This window comes from Bos grunniens, chromosome 6 (genome assembly GCF_055505025.1).
Source record: "Bos grunniens cultivar Pamir isolate PY7600 chromosome 6, Bosgru_T2T1.0, whole genome shotgun sequence".
NCBI classification, from domain to species: domain Eukaryota; kingdom Metazoa; phylum Chordata; class Mammalia; order Artiodactyla; family Bovidae; genus Bos; species Bos grunniens.
Genome location: NC_141170.1, coordinates 24,415,544 through 24,439,531, shown reverse-complemented (window position 1 = coordinate 24,439,531; position 23,988 = coordinate 24,415,544). Strand labels below are relative to the sequence as shown.

Sequence of the window (23,988 nt, the reverse complement as noted above, 5' to 3'; positions counted from 1 at the left end):
ACAGCTTATTCAGAAAGGCCAGAAGATTAATTCCTTTGCAACATAACCTAGTTCAAATTTAAATTATCTTTATTATTATTAGAAATGTAAATGGCAAGACTTAACAGCTTATTGTTTCATAAATACCTTGTTCTCTGTTCAACAAACCCATGAAGGGGCAGTTGGTTTGATTTGAGCCAAATATACATTTTTAACAGGTACCAAGTTTACGATTTTACCTTATATTTCAGCTTGCCTTCTTGTGATGAATTGGTGACTAATCCTCTTACCCCAGCTTCCTCTGCTCTGCCTTCATTTCTTCAATTATTTATTTAATACTGTTGTATCGTGTGCATTTTTGTAAGATGCTTCAAATCCCTTCTGAATGAAGTCCATGTATAAATAAATAAAGTTGTGGCAGCTAATTAAAAAAATTTTAATGGAAAAATCTTCTTCAATTTTTAATGGACTTCAGTGAAAATTGTTTCCATGGTAGAATTTATAAGTTTGTATGATTGCTTTGTGGGAAGTCCGCTGCACATAGAACTACTAATGAGTTTTTCTTATTATATACTTCCCTATGTCAATGCACTAGTAACCTAGAGAGTTTTGGTGACCTAGGTTACCTCTGCATAGATTGCATTAAGCACTCATGGATTCTGTGTGTCTGGAGCATGAGAAAATCTGTAGAAAGACTTTCAAGGCCAGTAGGTGTCAGAGGCCAAGTTCTCAACTTTAACTCCACCACGTTATTGTAACCCTTAGTAATTAGAGGGGAGTTACGGGAGGGAATGGCAGTAGGGAGGAAAGAAAACTAAGAACTCCTAGGAAAAAAGTGTTTTTCCTCTATATCCTGATACCATACCTTCAACAAAAGTGACTTAGAGGCAATGAGTCTTGCTGGAAGGGCTGAAAAATCATTAAGTACTTCTCTGAACCTAATATGTAAAGAGAACAAGTGTCATTGGGAATCAGTCATCTCTAGTTTCTTGCTCCACATTTGTCTATTTGCTTGTTACCTGGCTTACCACCCTCGGCTCTAAGTACCCAGTGCTCTGTCCGTGGTGCCTGGCTCCTGGTAGAAAGTCAATACTTAGGTGGTGAATGAATGGATAGATGGGTAGATCAATGGACACATAGACAGATAAATGGATGGATAATGGATGGTGTGGGCTAAGAATGCAGCCTGCCATGTCAGTCAGCAAAGGATGTTACAGCATCAGCCACTGCAGCCAGTGGGGCACCCTAAAGAGACTCAGGATGAGAAAACACAGGATACTGGCCCCTGATAGCTGAGATGCCTATTAAAGGAATGATTTCAGTGAGCGACTTAGCAGCAGCAGCAGCAGCAGCAAACTATTTCATCTTCCCATACATGGAAAAGTGCACAATTCCTTAACTTGAGATATCCAGTTTTAACAGTCATCTTCTGATGTTCCAACTATCTGGCCTTTGTTGCAAAAACTCTGATTAAAATGTATCCTGGCTCTTCCCATTCCTCTTTGGAGCAGTCTCTCACAGTTACCTAAGATGCTGTATCCCGGGCTTAAGTCCTCAGTTTAGCCTGCTGTATAAAACATAACTCTCAGCTTTTAGGTTGTGCAGTGTTTTCAGCTGACAATGATCTTCACAGATTATCATCCAGAAGACACAGTATGAAGAGCTGTTGAGGCAGTATCCACGTGTCTGAGGTGATTTATTCTTCCTGGTAGGTCCTGGACAGCATTTACTTCAGCCGGAGGTTCCATGTACGTTGTGTGGCCAAGGCTGTGGACAAGGTGGGCCACGTGGGGACCCCCTTGAGGAGCAACATTGTCACCATCGGAACAGACAGTGCTATCTGCCACACTCCAGTGGTGGCTGGGACAGCCCGAGGCTTCCAGGCTCAGTCCTTCATCGCGACCTTGAAATACCTGGACGTCAAACATAAGGAGCATCCCAACAGGTCAGCAGGGAGTGCCCTCCATGAGGAGATGGCAGAGAGTCCCCAGCTGTGCTTTGCGTGTTTTCTAGGTGGGACAAATCAGTGAGTGATGCTTCTGCAAAATAAGAATAATGATGATGAATGCTTCATAAAAAGTTGAAGTTCTTCAAACGTGCCCTAATATCTGGCCCTTGTCAATCTTTCTAGCCTCATTTCCTTCATCTTGTTATTTTCATTTGCCAGTCCACCCACAGGGAATCACATGTAACTTCCTCGGGATTTCAAGCACTCTTAGGTGACCTGCCTCTGCCTGTGGCTACTCCTGGCTCCAGCTTTCCCCCGTCCCCTTCCAGTCCATATTCTTAAATCCCATTGTCCCACCATACCTAAGCCATGGCGTCTCTTCCAGGAACTTTTCTGTCATCTCCCCCAATTTAGTTTGGAAGCTTTTACTTCCCACTTTTCTGGCACCCACATCTGCCTCTCTGAGAGTGTTATCATCATTCATTCTCTCCTTGTCATCCCCACCCAGGAGATGATGGTGGCAGGGACCATGACTGTTTATTTTGCATCCCCTCTGCCTAGAATGTCCTTCTTGGCACCTAAGGGGCACTCACTAAGTACCCAGTGAAAAAATTAGTAACAACACTGGTGAATTATAACTCAGTGGGCAGATATGCTTTTTTTTTTTTCCTGTGCCCTATGATCTTGATGGAAAATGGATGCTTTCATTTTTTATATAGCAAAAAAAAAAAACCAAGATTTCAGGTAGGTTATACATATTCATTAAACCTGGTAGTATTTATGTGCATGCCTTTATGAGCAACTGAGTTCAGAGAAGGGGGCTCATTTACATGAAAAAAAACCAGATTTGAACATGGAGCCAAAAATATGCAAATCCTTTTTTCTAGCAGAATGAAATTTATTTTTGTAAAAAGCAATAACAGAAGTGTCCAGGGTTACTATTGACCCTGTTCCTTACAAAAAGAGCCATTCTGTTCACATTCTGAGGTTCTGATTCTTCTTTAAAACATGAGTCTTTGTTCTGGGAGACAAGCTGTAAAAATTCACAATGCATCCTCAATAAACATGCTGAAAATTTAAACTTGTACAGTGAAAAAATTGCAGCCCCTCAGTACAGTTTTGTTGTGTTGCAGTCTTAACCGGTATTTATTAAGCTCATATTTTATTTAGAATTGTGTACTACAGGCTCTGGAGAAACAGAAGAAGTGAAGGAAATGGTCCTTTGCCCTCTTAGTGGGGAGGCAAGACAGACTCTTAAAGCATATAAGAAATAGCAGCTAATATAAATAAGTTACAGACTTCCTGGTACAAAGGCACCTAGAGGCAGAAGAATGTAGTTCAAGGCAGAGCTTGCTGTAGATTGAGGCCAGTGAGGGCTGGTGGCCTTGCTAGGACTTGCTGGTGGGGAAAGGAAGGTTTTTGAAGTTGGGGAGAGACCATGTGTGTCTTAGTCACTCAGTCGTATCTGACTCTTTGCAATCCCATGGACTGTATCCCACCAGGCTCCTCTGTCCATGGGATTCTCCAGGCAAGAATACTGGAGTGGGTTGCCATGCCCCCTCCAGGGGATCTTCCCAACCCAGGGATCGGATCCATGTCTCTTGGTCTCCTGCATTGCAGGTGGACTCTTTACCACTAGCACCACCTGGGGAGCCCCAAGACTATTGAATAGTGGAGTATTACTATTTCTAGGCTTTTTTCCTGGGTAGGGATACTGGCCTTAGAGTTTAAGAGCTCAGTGATGTCTTTTGGGCACAAATACTTTAGAAAATTCTGTGGCAACCCTCCACAGTCTCCATAGACACTCACTGTGACAAAGAAATTTAGCCATGCCTGTACCATCCACTCGGCTCCAGCTCATGCGGAAACAAAGCTTCCTTTTAAAGCAGAAGATAGCTACAATTTATGGTTGCGATGTTATCTTTTCTTGTACACGCAAAAAAATCTATGATTCTCGATTGCTATCAGTCCTGAGTCTGGAGGATCTCCCAGGGGCTGGAGGGAGGAGCATAACCCCGCATGCACACTATACCCTCATGCACAGAGAGAACTCCTACATGGAAAGCTTCAGAAAAAAAAACCTGGTAAATTCACTGGTGAAGACAAATTGAGTTATGAGAAAGCAAGGTACCATACTGGGGGCTTCCCAAGTGGCACTAGTGGTAAAGAACCTGCCTGCCAATGCAGGTAGACATAAGAGGTGAGGGTTCGATCCCTGGGTTGGGAAGATCCCCTGGAGGAGGGCATGGCAGCCCACCCCAGTATTCTTGCCTGGAGAATCCCATGGACAGAGCAGATGGTGGGCTACAGTCCATGGGGTCCCAAAGAGTCAGTCATGACTGAGTAACTCGGCACACAATGTACCATACCAACTACTTATGGCAGGCACCTGAAAGCCCTGATTTCTGCTCTTGTTTTCCCCCCTAGAATCCACATTTCCGTGCAGATCCCACACCAGGATGGAATGCTGCCACTCATCTCCACCATGCCACTGCACAACCTGCATTTTCTTCTATCTGAATCCATCTACAGGCACCAACACGTCTGCTCCAACCTCGTCACCACCCGGGACCTGAGAGGCATCTCAGGTGAGGGGAGACTTCCCTTTTAGTGTGCCCAGCCCAGCACGATGACCCTTAGGGATGTGGCTAAGTGGACTCTGCTTTTCATGTTTTCTGGTCCTCAAAATCTGCATGGTTAGTGGATCTGCTCAGCAGCAAGCAGCCAAACATAGGCAGCTTGGACAGTGACATGAATAGCAAAAAACAAAGACCTTGGAATCAAACTGACAAGGTTCATGTCCTTATTCCACTCCCTGTACAACTCAACAAAAATAGCTGGACAACTCTGAGCCAGCCACTTTCTTATCTATCACATGAGGAGAATAATTGCTCCCAAACAAGGTAGGGATTGCATGTGTCAACAATTTTAAAACCCCGGTCCTGGTCAATTTTAGCTCCTTCCTTCTCCTGCACTTGGTTCCCATGCTCTCAGCATTTTATAAAACACCTGTGCAAGGGTAGATATTATAGGATGATTCTCCAGGAGCAGTAGCCAAGGTGGAGCTTGGGGTATGAGATGTTTATTGGGCATCCGTATCTCCTAAAGGGAAAGGGAGGAAGCAGAACTGGGCAGAGGGAGAAGTCTGCAGTGCGGCCAATGAAACCGCAACCAGTTCTTACAGGGAGCTCTGGAGAGAGCCCAGCTGTCCATCATGTCCTGCTTCCAGCCCCAGTGGGCAGACCTCTCGGCCCCACCTCTCTCAGTCCGTGGATGGCAGACTGCTGGAGCAAATGGCGTGACTTGGGGCTCTGCAGCTGATACAGACCCAAGGGCGCTGACAGCTGAGGCAGCACATCTCCTGTTCACCAGGGCAGATGTTTTAGTTTACAAAGAATCCTGTCCATTTCCATTCACCTTAGCAAGTGCACATTAAATGCGCATTTCCTCCCTTTGCAACTGATGAATCATTTAACAGTGTTTCTGAAGACAGGAAAGCATTCGTGTGCTCTTCCATATTCATTAAGCATCACTCTGGGTAGTGATGGTCTTGATACAGTAGGAATTAGTGGAGTGTAAATGATTCCTAAGTCACTGGGCTACAGATGAAAGTTTCATTGGTCTGCATATGCAAGCTAGTGGAAGAAACATACCATGTCTATAGGCTGAAAGTTTGCACCTCTTCCTACTTAAACACAATTAGCTTCAGTACATGTTCACTGACACCCTAGTCTTTGTGGCGCAGAGGGCTGTGTGCTGGTGTCAAACATTCTGAGAAATGGATCAGCTCTTTCAGAATATCATAGTTGCTTTCAGGACCATACAAAGTTGAACCCTAATATTCTAAAATTGTGTCTGTATTCAGCTCTCTTCTGCATAAAGGTCATCCTTAATTTAGAACAGTTCAGTTGCTTGGCAGCATTTGATCCAATAATTTTTGCCTGTAGCATGGGAAGCTTAGTCAAGCATCATTAGCGAGCTATTTACTCATTAACACAGAATTAAGACTTTTTTTTTCTGCAAGAGTTCAGACACCATAGGAAGCAGGGGAGGAGGTAATCAGAGGTTTGTTTGCTAGCTCCCCATAAAAGCTATGTTTTAAAAAAATCAGTCTTGAGAAAGAATAATTCGCCAACAGATTCTCCATATAATAAATCCATTTCTTCAAGGACTGATTGTGAAGCATAGAACCAAGCTGGGCAGGTGTGACAGACAAGGCTTTACGGTGTTCTTTTCCAACAGATACACAGGGCCACCAGGCACTGGCTTCTTCATTTATGGTCTCATCCATTCATCTTTTCTTCCCTGGCTCCTGCAGCATCTTTCCTGAGTCTGTGACCCCAGTCACTCTGTTTAACACGTGGCAACAGGCAAGATGACAAGCCCCCCTCACCTTCTCACTGAGCTTGTGTCAGGAGCCCTGGTTAGTTAATTAGTGTTAGTTGCTCAGTCGTGTCCAGCTCTTTGCAACCCCATGGACTAAATAGCCTGCCAGGCTCCTCTGTCCATGGAATTCTCCAGGCAAGAATACTAGAGTGGGTTGCCATTCCCTTCAAGGGAATCTTCCCAGCCCAGGGATAGAACATGGGTCTTCCACATCTCAGCTAGACCCTTTACCGTCTAAGCCACCAGGGAAGCCTGGGAGCCCGGGGTGCTCTATTAGTCATCTCAGAAGAAAGGAAAGCTCTCCCTGTGTGTCCAAAGGATGTGTCCATTCTCACTCTCCCCCCAGCTCCTGGGAAGCTGGTGAAGGGCAGGTCCACAGACTGGATTACTGTTCCTTGCTTCTCCCTCCCTCGCAGAGGCAGGGTTCCTGGACGACAGGGTCCATGACAGCATGGCACTGGGGCCTGGCTACGACCGCCCCTTCCAGTTTGACTCCAGCGTGCGGGAGCCAAAGACCATCCAGCTCTACAAACACCTGAACCTGAAGAGCTGCGTCTGGACGTTTGATGCCTATTATGACATGACGGAGCTGATTGACGTCTGTGGGGGGTCTGTAACCGCCGACTTCCAGGTGGGTGCCCTAGGGGTCTGTCTGAAGGCTGTGTGCACCTGGATATCATGTTAAAGCTTGTTCATTCATTGAACTGAAGCACTTTAGCACCCAGTTGCTCCCAGAACTGCGCCAACCAAGGGACTGTTCTTTCTAAACCCTGCAAGAGAGACCTTAGCAGCATCATAGCTAGAGCAAGCCCCCCAAAGTCCTCTCAATCAGCTAATTAGAAAATTAATATGGAAGATGTTTAAATTAAGTTGAAGAAAATTAGCTGTCTGGCAGTCATTTATATAAAAATCCAATAGCCTTACTTCTCTAGGTATATATGTTTTTTACTCTGGGTGTATTTTGGAAAGGGCTTCCCGGGTGGCTTAGTGGTAAAAGAACCCGCCTGCCAATGCAGGAGACAAAGATTTGATCCCTGGGTCAGGAAGATTCCCCTGGAGAAGGAAATGGCAACCCATTCCAGTATTCTTGCCTGGAAAATCCCATGGACAGAGGACCCTGTTGGGCTACAGTCCATGGGCCTGCAAAGAGTCCAACACGACTGAGCAACTGAGCATGTGTATTTTGGAAAGTCAAAAAGGTTTACCTTGATGGGAAGATCGTGGCTAAGTCGATGTGTTTTCCCCGAGTGGGGAAATGAGTTAAAATGACAAGTTCCCTGTCTTTCAGCAAACAAGTAAAGCACTGTTGTCCCAAGTGTCACGGCAACTGTTTAAAACACCTTGCTGTCATACCTATTCCAAACCTATGGTTAATAGTCCTTAAACATCAGTAATAACGAAAGTCTTAGTCGCTCAGTCATGTCTGACTCTTTGTGACCCCATGGACTCTAGCTTGCCAGGCTTCTCTGTCCATGGGATTTTCCAGGCAAGAATATTGGAGTGGGTAGCCATTCCCTTCTCCTGGGGATCTTCCCAACTCAGGGATCAAACCTGGATCTCCCACATTGCAGGCAGATTCTTTACCGTCTGAGACACTAGGAAAGCCCAACAAAATAAAACATTATAGCAAGAAGTCACAGTCGTAGGAGGGCCATTAATATCAGAGGGACTAGGCTAATGCATCCTCATGGGAAAAACAATTCTAAAGCAGGTGCTACCCAATTTTAAGGAGTTATCTCAATGAACTGAGAAAATCAAATATTTGTTTCTCACTTCAAATCAGGTTTAACCACACTGAAAGAGGGGAACCTATAGAGGGACTTACACGTAATCATTTGAGGAAAGTTTCTTTGATTAAAATTTGTTTCCTTGAGATGCCTCTTGGTTTGGTTAATTCTTATTTTGTATACACTATTTGTTTCCTTGAGATGCCTCTTGGGTTGGTTAATTCTCATTTTGTATACACTATCGCCCTCTACTGAATAGAATTTTAAGGCACTCTGAGGTTTCCTTTTGCTTCTGCAGTTGCATAACCTACATTCACTTTCAAATATGCAAAACTCAGTGATTGGTTCCTTCTTTGGCCCCTCAAAAATTCTTCTTCTTTCTTCTCCCTGACTTTAATTATAGTTTTGGATATCTTTATTCAGAATATGCTTAAAAATGATAAAGACAAGAAATTCTTATTATATATGTCCCACTTTTTAAACCAATACATATATACCACAGAAGTACTTCTTTGCTGTCTGTTTCTTTAAAAATAGATGAAACAAGTGGTATATGGTGGGAGAAGGCAGTGGCACCCCACTCCAGTACTGTTGCCCGGAAAATCCCATGGATGGAGGAGCCTGGTTGGCTGAAGTGCATGGGGTCGCTAAGAGTCGGACACGACTGAGCGACTTCACTTTCACTTTCCACTTTCATGCACTGGAGAGGGAAATGGCAACCCACTCCAATGTTCTTGCCTGGAGAATCCCAGGAACAGAGAAGTCTGGTAGGCTACAGTCCATAGGGTCGCACAGAGTCAGACACGATGGAAGCGACTTAGCAGCAGCAACAACTTAAAACTCGCCCTAGTTCCTGTCTTTCTTTATCAAATATTGGCAGAATTAGAGAAGACTTAACCTCGCTGAACCTCATCTGCAATGGTCACTAGTAATCTCAAGGCGGGATAGCACCTAGCACAAGGTCTGCCACAAAAGAGCTGTGCAGTAAATATTTATGAGAGTTGTTTTTTCCTAAGGATTAATAAGTAATATGAAGGTTAATGGAGAATAAACAGAAACAGAGGAAAAATAATTTGACCAGTCAGCTAGAAAATTTATGGAGGGTCTAACATCAACAATAGTGAAATTAGGGCAAATGTATTTAGTAAAACCTGTACATAAGGGGACAGAACATGATGTGAGATCCAGATAAAATCAGAAAATTTCCCAAAGAAGACAGAGTAAGATTTTCCCAAAAGATTTTTAAGTGCATAAGGAATTAATGGAGCCTTTTGGAGAACTTGGAATCCAACTTTAAATCCCTGACAATTTTTCATATGAAAGAATACTTTGGAAAAATAAAGTTTCAATGTCGTAAGTATTGATTAAGCATTTGGCTCTTTCCCTTAACTACCCATGGGAAGATGTTTCATTGTATATTCAAACAAAATTATATGTAAGTTCTATAATGTATTACCATATATGGCCAATGACAAAATATAATTGTTTTAAAGTAAGCTTTTTTGTTATAAAGGAAATATGTATTTATGACAGAAAATACAATATTCAACTCAAAAATGAATAAACCAACTCCCTGACTCATATACACAGCTTCTCCATGAAGGCTTCTGCTCATATTTTGTTATGTCTCAATCCAAGTTTTGTTAATATTGTAGTAAATGAAAATAATAGAGCCAAATTAATGGCAATAAAAGGAACTCCTTCAGAAAAAGTGTTTTCTTGGAAGTATGGTGTGCTGCCTTTTCAACATTATTTCAACAAAGCATTGAATGAAATAGAAAGTTATCCAACTGTGAGCTGTCCGTTGGTAAGTTTCATAGTATGATATCCAAATCCCATGACCTTCTTTCCTTTTGGAGAAGGTCTGCGTACTCACTAAGACATCCAAGTCAGCCTCACATTCGTCCTAGGATGATGGGCATCCTCCCATTTAGGGTTGCTTTATGCTCTCCTATGGCTCTCTGAAAACTATGGTCAGCCAGGGACTGTGTGCTGACAGTAGATCCCAGATCTGCCCAGATCCTTTGGGAATAACTGTGATGCCTTAAAAATCTCAACCAAGGCTTCCAGCAAATGATCAGCGGAAGGAGAGCTTCTCATACTTCAAAAGTGTTTTTAGGGGACTGCCTAAGACTCCCTGCTCCCAATGCAAGGTCCCAGGTTCCATCCATGATCAGGGCACTAGATCCCACATGCTCCAACTAAAGATCCCACATGCCTCAACAAAAACTCGGCTCAGCCAAAAAAAAAAAAAAAAGTGAAGTGTTTTTAAATATTACCTCTTTGAAAAAGTCTTCTCTGATTATCTTATTGAAAGAAGCATCCTGACCACTTCCCACCCCTTTATTTTTCACATTTATATATCTCCCCTACTAGACTATAGGTTCCATAAGGCAGGGATTTTAGGTTTTTTTCCACTGTTAAGGACCCAGTATCCTAGCTTGGTGCCTGGCACAATCATGAGTGCTTGATTAATACTGAATAAGTGGCTACATGAGTGAATGAAGACGGAACCAATATGAGATGCTCATCTATCTCTTCATCCCGGGGAGAAATAACCCTCTCCGTGTGCACCCTGCTTGCTTGGCAGGTGAGAGACTCGGCTCAGTCCTTCCTGACTGTGCACGTGCCCCTCCACGTGTCCTACATCTACGTGACGGCCCCCCGGGGCTGGGCCTCCTTGGAGCACCACACCGAGATGGAGTTCTCCTTCTTCTATGACACTGTTCTCTGGAGAACAGGTATACTCACTGACGTCTTAACAGGTCTTACCTTATGCTTAAGCAGCATTTTTTTTTTTAAGTATTGCGTTTTAATGGTAGCTGCATTCCTCATTCTGTTGTCCTATATACAGACAAAGCAGAGCCACCTGAAGTGTAGAAAAGATACAGATCTGTGGTTTCCAAGAAAGACTGATGTCCGTAGATGTTAATGCTGGAAGGCCTCCACCATCATGATAAATTCAGTCCAGGGAGCCAGGGACCCAGAGTAGAGGATGGCAAGTGATAGACAAGTCCCATACTGCGGAACAAGTGTGTGTTCTTTTGGAATATAGTCATGTTCATTTTCTCCTAGGTAAAAATGATGTGATTCTTGTTGTTTAAGGAGAACAGAGTCTTGAAATCAGATACACAGAAATGGAGAAATACATCAAGAATAACCTGGGTTACTTTATTCATTTGATATCGAGTTTGCTCTTTTGTTGCATCCTTAAAAGTTGGAATTTTAACCCTACTTTTACTTCAAAGATGGCAATGCTGAATTTTTTCAATTACCTTCACCCCAGGCTTATCTGTGTCATTGCTCTCCTTGAGAGGAGGCCCCCCCACAGAGCCTGGATGGGTGCTGATCCTTCAGCTAAGATCCTCAGCCCTCTCTCTTCTGCCTCTCTCCACCCACCTTCTCCCACTGCCACCCCATGAATGTCCCTTAGAACTCCATGATTCTCTCCTCCATTCACTCCAATGGGTCTGAGTTGATTTTTTATATTTTTTTTCTATTTTCAGTGTCCTCTACTTCAAACACAACCCCAAGCTCATTTCCTCTTATTGTATTGCTCCCATTCCTCCTCCTTCCCTGGTGGTGATTTACTTGATCAGAAGCAGTTACTTCATCTGAGTAGATTTCTTTAGATGGGGCTTCACTTCTACTAATGGAAAATACAGTCCTTCCTTCTGTTAAATCAAATCATTTATTTACATTATATTTCTCATCAGAAATAACCCCAGGGAGTTTTCACAGTCTGGGTCAGATAATTCTTGAGCTGGGGTTTTTTTAAACTTTCTTCCCCACTTCTTTGCTTCCCCTTTAGTTTTTGGCCATACTGAACTCAATGGGTATCATGATTGCAATTGCTCTTATTAAAGCCACAGTGGACTCATATGCTGTCATGTGTGACTAGCTTTCTACAAGCTAACCTGTAATTCTCTATTGCTTTCAATATGAAGTATAGCCACCAGAACATTGGTTATGGTTCTCTTAAGTCCTGAAAGATGTTCTGGTGAGGAAAAGAAAATACAGTCTGAAGCAGACATGCTGTAACCGCATCCTGGTGTAAAGTTAATAGAAGGTTTAGGGACCATTTTTTCTGTGCTCTGAGGTGGGACCCTGTACCTGCTCTAAAGTGACATCTGCAGGTATAAAGACTATGTCAGAAGAATAGAATTGTGAAAAAGAACCAAATTGAATGAGCTGTTTTACAACGCTGACTGGCACACATCTCTAAATAGACTTTGTTGTTGTTCAGTCACTAAGTCCGACTCTTTGCAGCCCCACGGACTGCAGCACGCCAGGCTCCCCTGTCCTTCACTATCTCCCAGAATGTGCTCAAATTCATGTCCATTGAGTCGGTGATGCCATCCAACCATCTCATCCTCTGCCACTCTCTTCTCCTCTTGCCTCCAATCTTTCCCAGCATCAGGATCTTTTCCAAATAGACTCTGTGTTCACGCAAGTATGTAAATTTGTCCTAAGTTACATTCAAGTAAGTGTGTGGCTCTACTTAGAGGTGTCCCTTGGGTAACTCATGTATAGGCTACTGTCTGGGAGCTCTTCTCCAAGCCTTCACGTGAATGTTCTGTGTGTGGTTGCCTACCCAGGAATCCAGACGGACAGTGTGCTCTCTGCCAGGCTTCAGATAATAAGGATCTACATTCGAGAGGATGGCCGTCTGGTTATTGAATTCAAGACCCATGCCAAATTCAGAGGTAATATCAGTGCTGTTCTTTTCCTCAAGTTTTTTTTTTAATTATTATTATTACTAAGAAATGTTTAAACATAGAGAAAAGTTGAGAGAATAGGACAATGAAGAACAAAGCCAACAATTGTTAGCATTTTGCTATGTGCATGTATGCGCACACACACACACACACATACATATTCCCATTTTTTTGATTTGAAGATAATTGTAGGCATTTGAAGATAATTGTAGGCATCATGCCATGTTACCCTAAACACAGTAAGCCCCTACATACGAACCTTTCAAGATGCAAACGTGTGTCTAGTTCCAGCAAGAAACCAAAACTTAAACCATCAATATCAGGCGTGAGTGACATTGCTACTTGCCCTCTGTCTCCTATTGCTGACGATCCTTTAGATCTATCATCTCCCATCTCCTCTCTCTCCTCCAATCAGTAATTCTTTTTGCCTGTTGACTTGATGCCAGCCGTTTTACTGTACTGCTATACTTTCCGAGGTACTGTACTGTAAGAATAAAAATGTTTTCTATGTTTTGTGTTTGCGTTTTATGTGCTATTTGTGTGGGAAGTATTATAAACCTATTACAGTACAATACTATGTAGCCAATTATTATGTTAGTTGCATACCTAGGCTGACTCCGTTGGACTTAGGAACAAACTGGACTTACGATCACAGTTTTGGAAGAGAACTCATTCGTATGCAGGGGCTTACTGTACTTCAGTAGACACCTCCTGAAACAAGGACCTTCTCTTACACATCACAATAGCATTACTGTGGCCAAGCTATTTCACACCAATCTAATAACATCTAGTTTCTATTCGTGTTCCCTCCATTTGTGTCCTGCAAATGTCTTTCATACCTATTTTTATATTTGTTTATATTTGCTTTGCATCTGTTTATATAAAACAAAAGTGAATCCTATCAGGATCCATACATTCCATTTTGGCTGTTATACCTCTTTAGTCTCTTTTAATATAGAATGAGCCACCCTAGTGGCTCAGTTGGTAAAGACTCTCCCTGCAGTGCAGGAGACTTGGGAGGATTCCCTGGAGAAGGAAATGGCAACCCACTACAGTACTCTTGCCTGGAGAATTCCATGAACAGAGGACCCAGGCAGGCTACAGTCTGTGAGATCACAGAGTCAGACACGACTGTGTGACTAATTTTTACTTTTTTATTTTTTCGATACAGAATAGTTTCCCTACTTTTATTTATTCATGACACTAAATGACTGTACTTTAAAAGAGTGGAGGTGTCTTACTGAGTAACCCTTACCTTTTTAAGGATGTTTACAATTGCCTCCTTCTGCAAAGGACTTGAGTGGTCCTAATGAGATTTTTAAAGTCTGAAATTGATATTTCTATTTATGAACTACTGAGATCTTTCTGCCTCCAAGAAACATGTTGGTTATAGTTCAAAGCTAAGTGTGTTCAATGTTCATTGTCACATAAGTACTGTATTATTGTGAATATGCTCATTAGTGCCATTTCTACAAGGCACATTCATTATTATTTATAAATATATGTAACCCTAACAATGATCATGAGTAGGGTGATGGACTGAGGTAAGAGGCCATGCTGTCCCACCCAGTGTGGGATATGTTCTCAGAACCAGGTGGGTAGGTATAACCTTGATTTTTTTATAGAAGAATATTAATTCAGTTTCAAGGCTTTTGTAGGGGATTGACCACAAGCAAACTTACAAATAAGTGTCTGTGTGTTTCCCCTTGAAATAGGACAGTTTGTGATGGAGCACCACACCCTCCCAGATGTGAAATCATTCATACTGACTCCAGACCACCTCGGAGGAATTGAATTTGACCTGCAGCTCCTATGGAGTGCTCAGACTTTCGATTCTCCTTATCAACTCTGGCGAGCTACAAGCTCTTATAACAGGTGAGTACAGGATGGAGTTCAGGGGTAAATCTGATATGTTTTCTGTTTCTTTAAGGGCTTTTCTTCGAAAGCTAGAAGAAAACTTTTAAAACTTTTCTATTTTAAAAGTGGGAGAGACAGAAGTAGCCATCTGGCAACTAAAGAAACAGATGTAGCTCAGATCAGTTTCTGATGTATAAATTGGACAGGGATCACCCTTATTTCAAGAGTAAGAATAGGCAGGGTGCACATCAATTTTTCTCACATCACATTAGCCGGAACTTAGTCACATGGCACATCTACCTGCAAAGGTAGCTGGGAAATGTGTCCAACTAATATCTTAGTATAATAAAGAAATTTCATTCCAGTGATCACAACCAGGACAAAATCCAGGATCATTAGTTATCAGGCCCAGATGTCACCCTTTACAATTCAATGTCCTGTAAAATAAACAACAAGATTTAGTCTTCTCCTACACCCGATATAGAGGTAGAATGAGATTGGAATAAATACAGTCAGCTATTCCATTTGTAAAAGGAAAGAATAAGACAAAATGAAAACTCTTACCATTAAAAGAATAACGGAACCTATAGTAAATATTGTTAGCCCTATTTTGTAGGTCATGAAATTAGTACCCATCTTTAGCATGAAAATCTTATTATTTGCAATTAAAAAGTGACAAACTGTCTTAAGAATAATTTTTTAAAATTTTATTTTAGTTACATGTTTGGTCTTATATCAGATTTTTCTTGTACATCCTGATTCCTTTGAAATCAGTATATAACAAAATAACCTTTATTGTGTATCCTAGAACCTCATGAGATTGTGCGTGTACTTATCCCAATTTATAGACACAGAAATGGTCCTCTTTAAATCCTTTGCTGACTCCCCACTACTTACCAAATGAAGTCCAGCTCTTTGAGCAGGACCCATATCCTTCCCTCTAAGCCTTGCCTCAAACCCAGCCTTCTAACCATGTGTGCTCCCAACCTCTGAATCCACCAGCCCATCCATACCTCTTTGCTTTTATAATCTGCCTACCCTTCTTGTTCCCTTCCTCCTGCACATCTCAAACTTCTCTGAGCTCCAGCTCAGATACCAAACCTTCCAAGAAACCTTGGCTGACTCTCCATGCTGTGTTAGAATCTCCTCCTCCTGATTCGCGTGTTGTTCTAGCTTTTACTGTAACACAGCTCAGCATATTATAATGCTCTGAGACCCATTTCCATTAGATTGTGAGCTTCTCAAGGGTAAGTCCCAGAATTGCATGTTTTAGCACACAGTAGTTCCTGAATAAGCATCCTTTATGAGCTAACATTTGCGGTAAGGAGATTAAATCCGTAGATAAATGACAAAGCAAAGAATAACACCAAGCTTTCTGTGCTGTGTACACCATGAGCCATGCCGAGCACTCAGACCACAGCTGCTTAGGGTTGGGAGACCATAGCAGCTGGGGAACTGACCAAGGCTTTTCCGGGAGGCTGAGCAACTAATGGGAGACTTCTAGTTTTCAGAAAAGAGGGGCAAAGAACCACAGGATTAAAAACCTACCTCCAGACTGTATTGGGCATGTTTGTAGGAATAGTCAGGAAATTGACCTAACTCATATTCAGGGGTGGGAAATGTAGGACTACAGCCTGGGGAGACCATGCTGTTTGTCTTGCATTCATTTGTTCAATAGATATTTACTGAACTTTTACTAAGAATACATCGGTGGACAAAATAAAAATCTCTGCACCCACAGGCAGACATAATGAATGAGTACAGTATCACATGTTAGACGGTGATGTTGTTGTTGTGTTGTTGTTGAGTTGCTAAGGCTTGTCCGACTCAGCGCTATGGAAAAATAAAAGGTGGAGAGCAGGGTAAGGGGAATCAGGAGTTGAGGGCATCATAATTTGTTGGTTAGGAAGTTCAGCCTAGGCCTCATTAAGAAGGTACATTTGAGCAAAGACTTGAAGGAAACAAGGGAGCTCACTGTGCAGATTATCTGGGGGAAGGGGTTCCTGGCAAAGTTCCAGAGTTTGACAAAATTTTGGTGGCTGGAATGGAGTGGATGAAGAGGGGAACAAGAGACAGGGTCGGGCTGCTGTGGAGCCTTGAAGGCCAGTGTGAGGACTTTTTCACTCTAGTGCAACAGGAGCCACTACAGGTTTGAGGGGAAGAACAACAGGATCTGGCCTTTTTGTTTTTGTTTTAATTGGAATATAGTAGTTTTACAATGTTGGATTAGTTTCTGCTGTACAGCAAAGTGAACCAGCCACACCTATACATATATCCCTTCTTCCTTGGATTTCCTTCCCATTTAACCCATCTCCCCCACTTAAAAATGGGTTTAACCCATTTCCCATCTGCCACAGAACACTGAGTAGAGTTCCCTGAGCTATACAGTAGGTTCTCATTAGTTATCTATTTTATATGTAGTATCAGTAGTATATATATATCAATCCCAATCTCCCAATTCATCCCATCCCATCCCTATCTTCCCTTGTTATCCATATATTTATTTTCTACATCTGTGTCTCTATTTCTACTTTGCAATGGCCTGACTTTTGGAAAGCAGGAGTCAGGCATGGACAGTTCTGCCTAATTAAGTATTCCTATTAAGAGCTACTATTCACATTACACAGGTCAATTTTTGTGTAATTCAAAGATAGTATACAAGATCTCATTTCCGGCTGGTTCCAGCTTTGGAGGAAGACAAGAATTGAGTGAAAAAACTGCAGACATGTAGACCTACAGGCATACAAACTTCCAGGGCACAAAGGGGCTTAGAAACCAAGCCCTGAAAGTTTGCCTGGTTTGTCTAAAATTGTACAGCCATGGCAGAAGCAAAGCAATGGCAGAGTTAGGCTGTCTCCCCATTTCCAGCCTGGGCCATCTCACTAAACTGACCCCAGGCTGTGTCCTGAAAGTTGTATTTACTTATTTATTTATTAAGTGTAAGTGTTAGTCGCTTAGTTGTGTCCAACTCTTTGCGACCCCGTGGACTGTAGCCTGCTGGGCTCCTCTGCCCATGGAATTCTTCAGGCAAGAATACTGGAGTGGGTAACCAATCTCTTCTCCAGGGAATCTTCCTGACCCAGGGACCGAACCCAGGTCTCCTGCATTGCAGGCAGATTCTTTACTGCCTGAATCACCAGGGAAGTTGGCTATTTATTTATTTACTAAATCTTTGCTATCACTTTACTAGTAAACAGACACAAATAATGCCGAAGAAATGGTCAAAGAAGGAACATGGAGAAAGTGAGGACTAATCACAAATCATGCTAGTTAGAATTAAGATTCACAGCCCTGAGCTCCTCATTCAATAGGTGGCAGCCTCCCAAGGCCCTTGAAGAATCTTCCTGCCACTTCTGGCTGTCTGGCTGCCTTTCAGGCAGCCTGCTAGGGGCTGGGCTGCTGGATGACAAGTGTGGGAAATGAAGTAGGTGAGGGCTACCAAGGCTCTGTACTCTCAGGGTCACGACCTACAGAATCTCATGCCTCACTGTAAACGTAGAAATTCCCAGCAAGTCATCTCCCATGAAAAGTGATCCTGTTCTTCAACTTCGTTTAAAGGATGAGAGTTTGGGAGAGAAGTCCTGAAACTGAATGCTAATGAAGTGGGGGTGGCAGCCGTCTCTGGAGTGGGGTTAGCTAACCCACAGACCTTCACTACCTTTTCAGTCAGAGCAGCAGCAGCTGCTGGCTCGGTCACATCTCAGTAAACAAAGTTTTTGCTGTCCAGAACGTGTAACAGGGTGTCAGTCAGCAAGAAACACTAAACAGACGTCAAGTCAGTTTCACGGGGGTGTAAAAAAGGATGTGGCCAGGTCTGATTTGCCCTCATTGGAGCCTTTTAGATTTTTATCAACAGTGTGCCTTTCTCAGCATTTCTCATGGAAAGGGCTTGAATAAATGAAAAGAACTCTATTTAACACCTCTGGCTAGTACTCTGAAGTGTGTTAGAACAATCACAAGTGTGATGAATTCCTGAAAATCGTGTCTGCAGACTCCTGAAGTTCTTGGTTGGATGCTGAGCACAAGTATCATCTGAAAACTTGTCTACTGAAGTCAGGGTATTTCTGGATAAGTAAGTAATCTCTAAATCCATCTCTCTAACCGCAATCTGCCTGCCTGTTTCCAGGAAGGATTACTCCGGGGAGTACACCATCTACCTGATCCCTTGCACAGTGCAACCCACGCAGCCATGGGTGGACCCAGGAGAAAAGCCTCTGGCCTGCACCGCACACGCCCCAGAGAGGTAAGGAGAGAGGATTGATCCTCACTATTTGTGAACTTAACTACTCACTGACATTTATTTGTGACCCCGAATCCAATTTTCGTGGTGCTATCCTGATCATTCCCTGACCAGCAGAGTGATGAAATAGCGGTCATCTGAGCCAGATTCCCAGCTCAGACTTCTCATCCTGTGAACAAGTGTCCCTTTTACAGTCCATTTGCTGCCAGGTTTTTCAAATTTTTGTTCCTCGCATTGGTGGTTTTGCTGTTTAAAATGGCTCCCCAGCAGAGCGCCGAAGGGCTCCCTCGTTTCCTGCATACAAGAAGGTGGTGATGAGCCAAATGGAGTGTTAGATGAGCTTCATTCCATCATGAACTTCAGGAATCAACAGTATATATCAAGTAAGGTGTCTTTAGACAGAAACACGCATAATACAGAGTTAGGTATTGATCACTGATGAAAATGTTGAGAGCAGAGGCTGCAGGAACTTGACCCCTGATTTCCCCCCAGGGGCAGCTGTTCACAATTCATTCATTCCATGTTCATTGCAGCTTTATAGAATGTAACTACCATAAATAATAAGAATAAAACTGTCCATCAGCCCATCCCCACCTCTGACCTGAGCCTGTCCTCATTGTGCCGATGTTCATTCATTCGGCCCGTATTTATTAAGCTTTTATGGTGTCCTTGGCTCTAGTCTCAGCATGGAGACTCTAGCAGAGGACTTAAAGTCACTGCTGCTCTCAAGCAGTTCCTATAGAATAGTGCCACCTTTCTAGGAGCTAAGCAGAGTGACTGGAAAACGTTTCAGAGAGAAGGCATTGCAAACAGAATCTGACATTTATCATTAAGAGAAGATGAATTGGAAAGTGACTTTCAAATTAAGAGTCTGAGACTTGGCCATTGGATTTGGCCACGCAGAATTCGTCCATAATCTTGATACAGGTTAGGTTCAGTGGACTGAGGAGGATGAGGCCTGATTAGAGTGGGTTCAAGAGAGAGAGGCAAGAACGTGGAGATAAAAGGGACAAATCGATGCTGCAGGAGTTTTGTTATAAAAGGTTTCAGATAGAGGAGCATTAGTGGAGATGAAGGATCGAAGGAGGTTTTGTGTGTGTGTGTTTTAGGTGCAAAATATTTCAGGATGTTTGTGTGCTGGTGAGAATAGCCCTATTGGTCTGTTGGGGGAAACAGACAATGCAGTGGAAGAGGGAAGATGTGCAGAGCTGAGTCCTCGAGTGGAACAGGGGACAGACCCAGCCATGCGGGGACGGGCCAGCCTTAGCCAGAAGCACAGACACTTCATCCACTCAGAAAGGAAGGCAGGCACAGTCTATGCATACAGGTGAAGGGAGAATTAGGAGGTTGGGAGGGTAAGGATGACCAAGGAGACCTCTGATTGAGTCTGTTTTCTCCATGAAATGAGAAGTCAAGCACAGCTGGAAGTAAGGACCAGTGAGGTTTGAGAAGAGAGGAGGAAGTGAAATAGGGTCATCTCTGAGAGTGGAAAGTAAGTATGGTAGAGAGTTACTGACAGCAGGTCAGCAGTGCTGAGAGCCCTATTGAAATTTTTTTTTTTTTTCAAAAAAACATTTACTTATTAATTTGTTGGCTACATTGGGTCATAGTTGCAGCTCAGGGGATCTTTCGTTTCAGAGCACGGACTTCTCTCTAGTTGTGGCATGTGGACTTAGTTGCCTGGAGTAACGTAGGATTCCCCGACCAGGGATCGAACCTGCGTCCCCTGCATTGGGAGGCAGATTCTTAACCACTGGACCACCAGGGAAGTCCCTGAATTGTCTTTAAATTACCATTAAATTACTTATTAATGTAAGATGACTAGTATGTGTTTAAAGCACATACAATTTGATCAATTTTGACATATATGTACTTGTGAAATATCACCACAATTAAGATGGTGGTGATGTCCATTTTCTTTAAAAGTTTCCTCATGATCCTTTGGTATCCCCCCTCCCATCTCCTCCCCACACCCAACCCCCTTGGTATCTACTGATCCTTCTGTCGTTACAGATTAGCTTGCAATTTATACTAATTTATATAAGTGGCATCATACAATACGAATTCTTTTTCTCTGACTTCTCTTGTTCGACATGGTTATTTTGACTCAGTCATGGTGGTTGTGTTATCAGTAGCTTGTTCCTGTTGCTGCTGAGCTGTATGCCATGGTGTGCACACACTATAGTTCATTTATCAAATCAGTTCGTTGATGGACATTTAGATTATTTCCAGTTTGGGCTGTTATAAATAAAGTTGCTATAAGCTTACATAGATAAGCCTTTCTATGGACACATGCTCCCTGTTTTCTTGTGTAAATGCCTAGGAGTGGAGTGGCTGGATTCTATGGTATGTTTAACTTCTTAGGAAACTGGCACACTGTTTTCCAAAGTGTTTATAAATGTGTAACTGTGTGTGTATCCCCACCATGAGTGTGTCAGTTTTCCAGGTCTTCTGCATCCTGGTAAATGTGGCTGCAGAGAGCCTGGTGTGGTTGAAGAATTAATGAGTGGGATTAAAAGAGGTGAGCTGGAAAGATAAGAAGTGGTAGGTAGAGAGTGAGACGTGTGAAAGCAAGGTTTTATGGAGGAGGTGCCTAGTAGGATGGTGGAGCATAGATAGCTACAGTGGAGAGGAGCACATGCTCTTTGGAGTTGAAGACATCAAGGAACTGAGAAGTTAGTGGGGTGGATGTTTCATCCATTGAAATCATTGAGACTGAGGGGAGGAATGATACAGGAGAGCCTGTAGTCAGTCAAGTGTGGGAGGGACGGTGACCAGAAAAATAGTGGCTGGCTGCAGTAAGGAAGAACAGAGGGCAAACTGTCTGAAGAGATATGCTGGGGAATTTTTTATTCATGTAATCAATTTTTATTTTATTTATTTACTTCTTATTTTATCCTTTTGGCTGTGCTGGAAGGCCCGTAGAATCTTAGTTCCCCAGCTAGTGCCCCCTGCATTGGAAGCACAGAGGCTTAAGTACTGGACCACCAGGGAAGTCCCTGTAATAAATTTTTTTTAAATTATGAAATGTTTTAATACCCAGAAGACCAAACATCATGGATATATAAAACCTCAAGAACATTACCTAGTAAGAATTATAACTGCAATGAATGGGGTATCCCTTGCACTATGATCCTGATGCTAAGTGAATAATAGTAAATACCAGTGGTATTAGTGTCCGTGTATGGAGTGCAAGGAGATCCAACCAGTCCATTCTAAAGGAGATCAGCCCTGGGATTTCTTTGGAAGGAATGATGCTAAAGCTGAAACTCCAGTACTTTGGCCACCTCATGCAAAGAGTTGACTCATTGGAAAAGACTCTGATGCTGGGAGGGATTAGGGGCAAGAGGAGAAGGGGACGACAGAGGATGAGATGGCTGGATGGCATCACTGACTCGATGGACATGAGTCTGAGTGAACTCCGGGAGTTGGTGATGAACAGGGAGGCCTGGCATGCTGCGATTCATGGGGTCGCAAAGAGTCCGACACGACTGAGCGACTGATCTGATCTGATGGAGTGCAGACTATGTGCTGGGCTCTGTACTAAGTTCTTTTTTAAATTTATTTATTGATTTATTTTAATTTGAGGCTAATTACTTTACAACATTGTAAGTTCAAGACTCATTACAGTGATCGCCCTCAAGATTGTTTACTGTATTTCCACTTAATAACTAATGGAACTGGGAGTCGGAAAAAAAAAAAAAGAAAACATTCCTGGTACCTTTTAAATACCTTCAATGCACCTTTCAGTTGTACTCTCCCCTAAGAGTGCACTAAGAGTACACTAAACTCTCCACTAAGTTAACCACTAGCCTGGTATTTGTACTTATCATCCCTTGTTTTGGGTTTCGCTTGTGGCTCAGATGGCAAAGTGTCTGCCTGCAATGCAGAAGACCCAGGTTCAATCCCTGGGTCAGGAAGATCCCCTGGAGAAGGAAATGGCAACCCACTCCAGTAGTCTCGCCTGGAAAATCCTATGGACAGAGGAGCCTGGTAGACTACAGTCCATGGGGTCGCAAACAGTTGGACATGACTGGGCGACTTCACTTATCCCTTGTTTTGGCTTATGGTTCACCTCATATTTAGGTCTTCCCTATAGCTCAAACAGTAAAGAATCTGCCTGCAATGCAGGAGACCTGGATTCTATCCCTGGGTCAGGAAGATCCTCTGGAGAAGGGAATGGCAATCCACTCCAGTATTCTTGCCTGGAGAATCCCACGGACAGGGGAGCCTGGTGGGCTACAGTCCGTGGGATAGCAAAGAGTAGGACACGACTGAGCAACTAACACTACTACTACCTACCTCATATTTACTTCTACCTGGTTTTGCATATTTTTGAACTTTATATAAAATTTTCAGACTGCGTGAATTCTCTCTGTGGCTTTTTTTTACCTCTCAGTGAATCGTTCGTTGATTCATAAGTGAAATCAGCACAAATGTTGATCCATGTAGCTGCTGTTTGTCTTTCACTGCGTTAAGGTAGTCTCCATAGGAATTGCCCCCGATTTATTTGACCACTCTGGTTTATAATCCCAGATTATCTCTGTTACTCCATGTGTCTTGATGTGTCTCTCTTAGTTAACATGTGTGAGAAGTTTCTTCAGGGTAGGTGCTGGACTTTTTTTTTTTTTTTTTTTTTTGAGAAGAGAGAGGAATGATGGTTTGAAATGGCAAAAAGGAGCAAAAAAATCATTAGCCCCACTTCTAGTCCCGGAGTTGGTGAATGTGGAAGTCTGCAGGTGAAGAGTATTGTTGGGTATACTGAGGTGTTGGGGTTGGAAGTCCTTGTCTTACATCAGGGAGATCCTTACCTGTGGGTTCCCCATTATTCCCAGGGTGAGCCTCCTTAGGCCTAACTGTACATTTGATCATCTCCACATCTTTTGATATGGCTTAGTATGTATGCAATAGGACTCCAAGACATACACAAATATCTAGTCTGACTCAGGAAATTCAGACTTAATTCAAAAGAATTGTGTCTCCTGTTATGCCCATTTTTGTGAGGTCATTATAACCTTATAAATTATGATTATCATCATCTCAGTCTGATTATTCATCCTTTTTAATCAGTAAATATTTATCCCATGTCTTATGGCCTGGCACTGTGTAGATTCTGGTAATACCAGTATCAAC

General features: G+C 42.8%; 1 protein-coding gene across 2 annotated transcripts in view; it reads left to right on the top strand.

The window, feature by feature from the left end:
- FRAS1 (Fraser extracellular matrix complex subunit 1) overlaps positions 1-23,988 on the top strand; it is a 534,425-nt gene that overhangs the window by 493,548 nt on the left and 16,889 nt on the right. Inside the window, exons 64-70 of one of the 2 annotated variants that reach the window (XM_086405184.1) lie at positions 1,692-1,924; positions 4,355-4,515; positions 6,730-6,944; positions 10,631-10,781; positions 12,639-12,746; positions 14,474-14,633; positions 18,742-18,858. In XM_086405184.1, coding sequence (XP_086261310.1) covers positions 1,692-1,924; positions 4,355-4,515; positions 6,730-6,944; positions 10,631-10,781; positions 12,639-12,746; positions 14,474-14,633; positions 18,742-18,858 — 1,145 coding nt within the window. Of the gene's footprint in view, positions 1-1,691; positions 1,925-4,354; positions 4,516-6,729; positions 6,945-10,630; positions 10,782-12,638; positions 12,747-14,473; positions 14,634-18,741; positions 18,859-23,988 lie in introns of those variants that run through there. The other variant, XR_015165261.1, reaches the window with a different exon arrangement.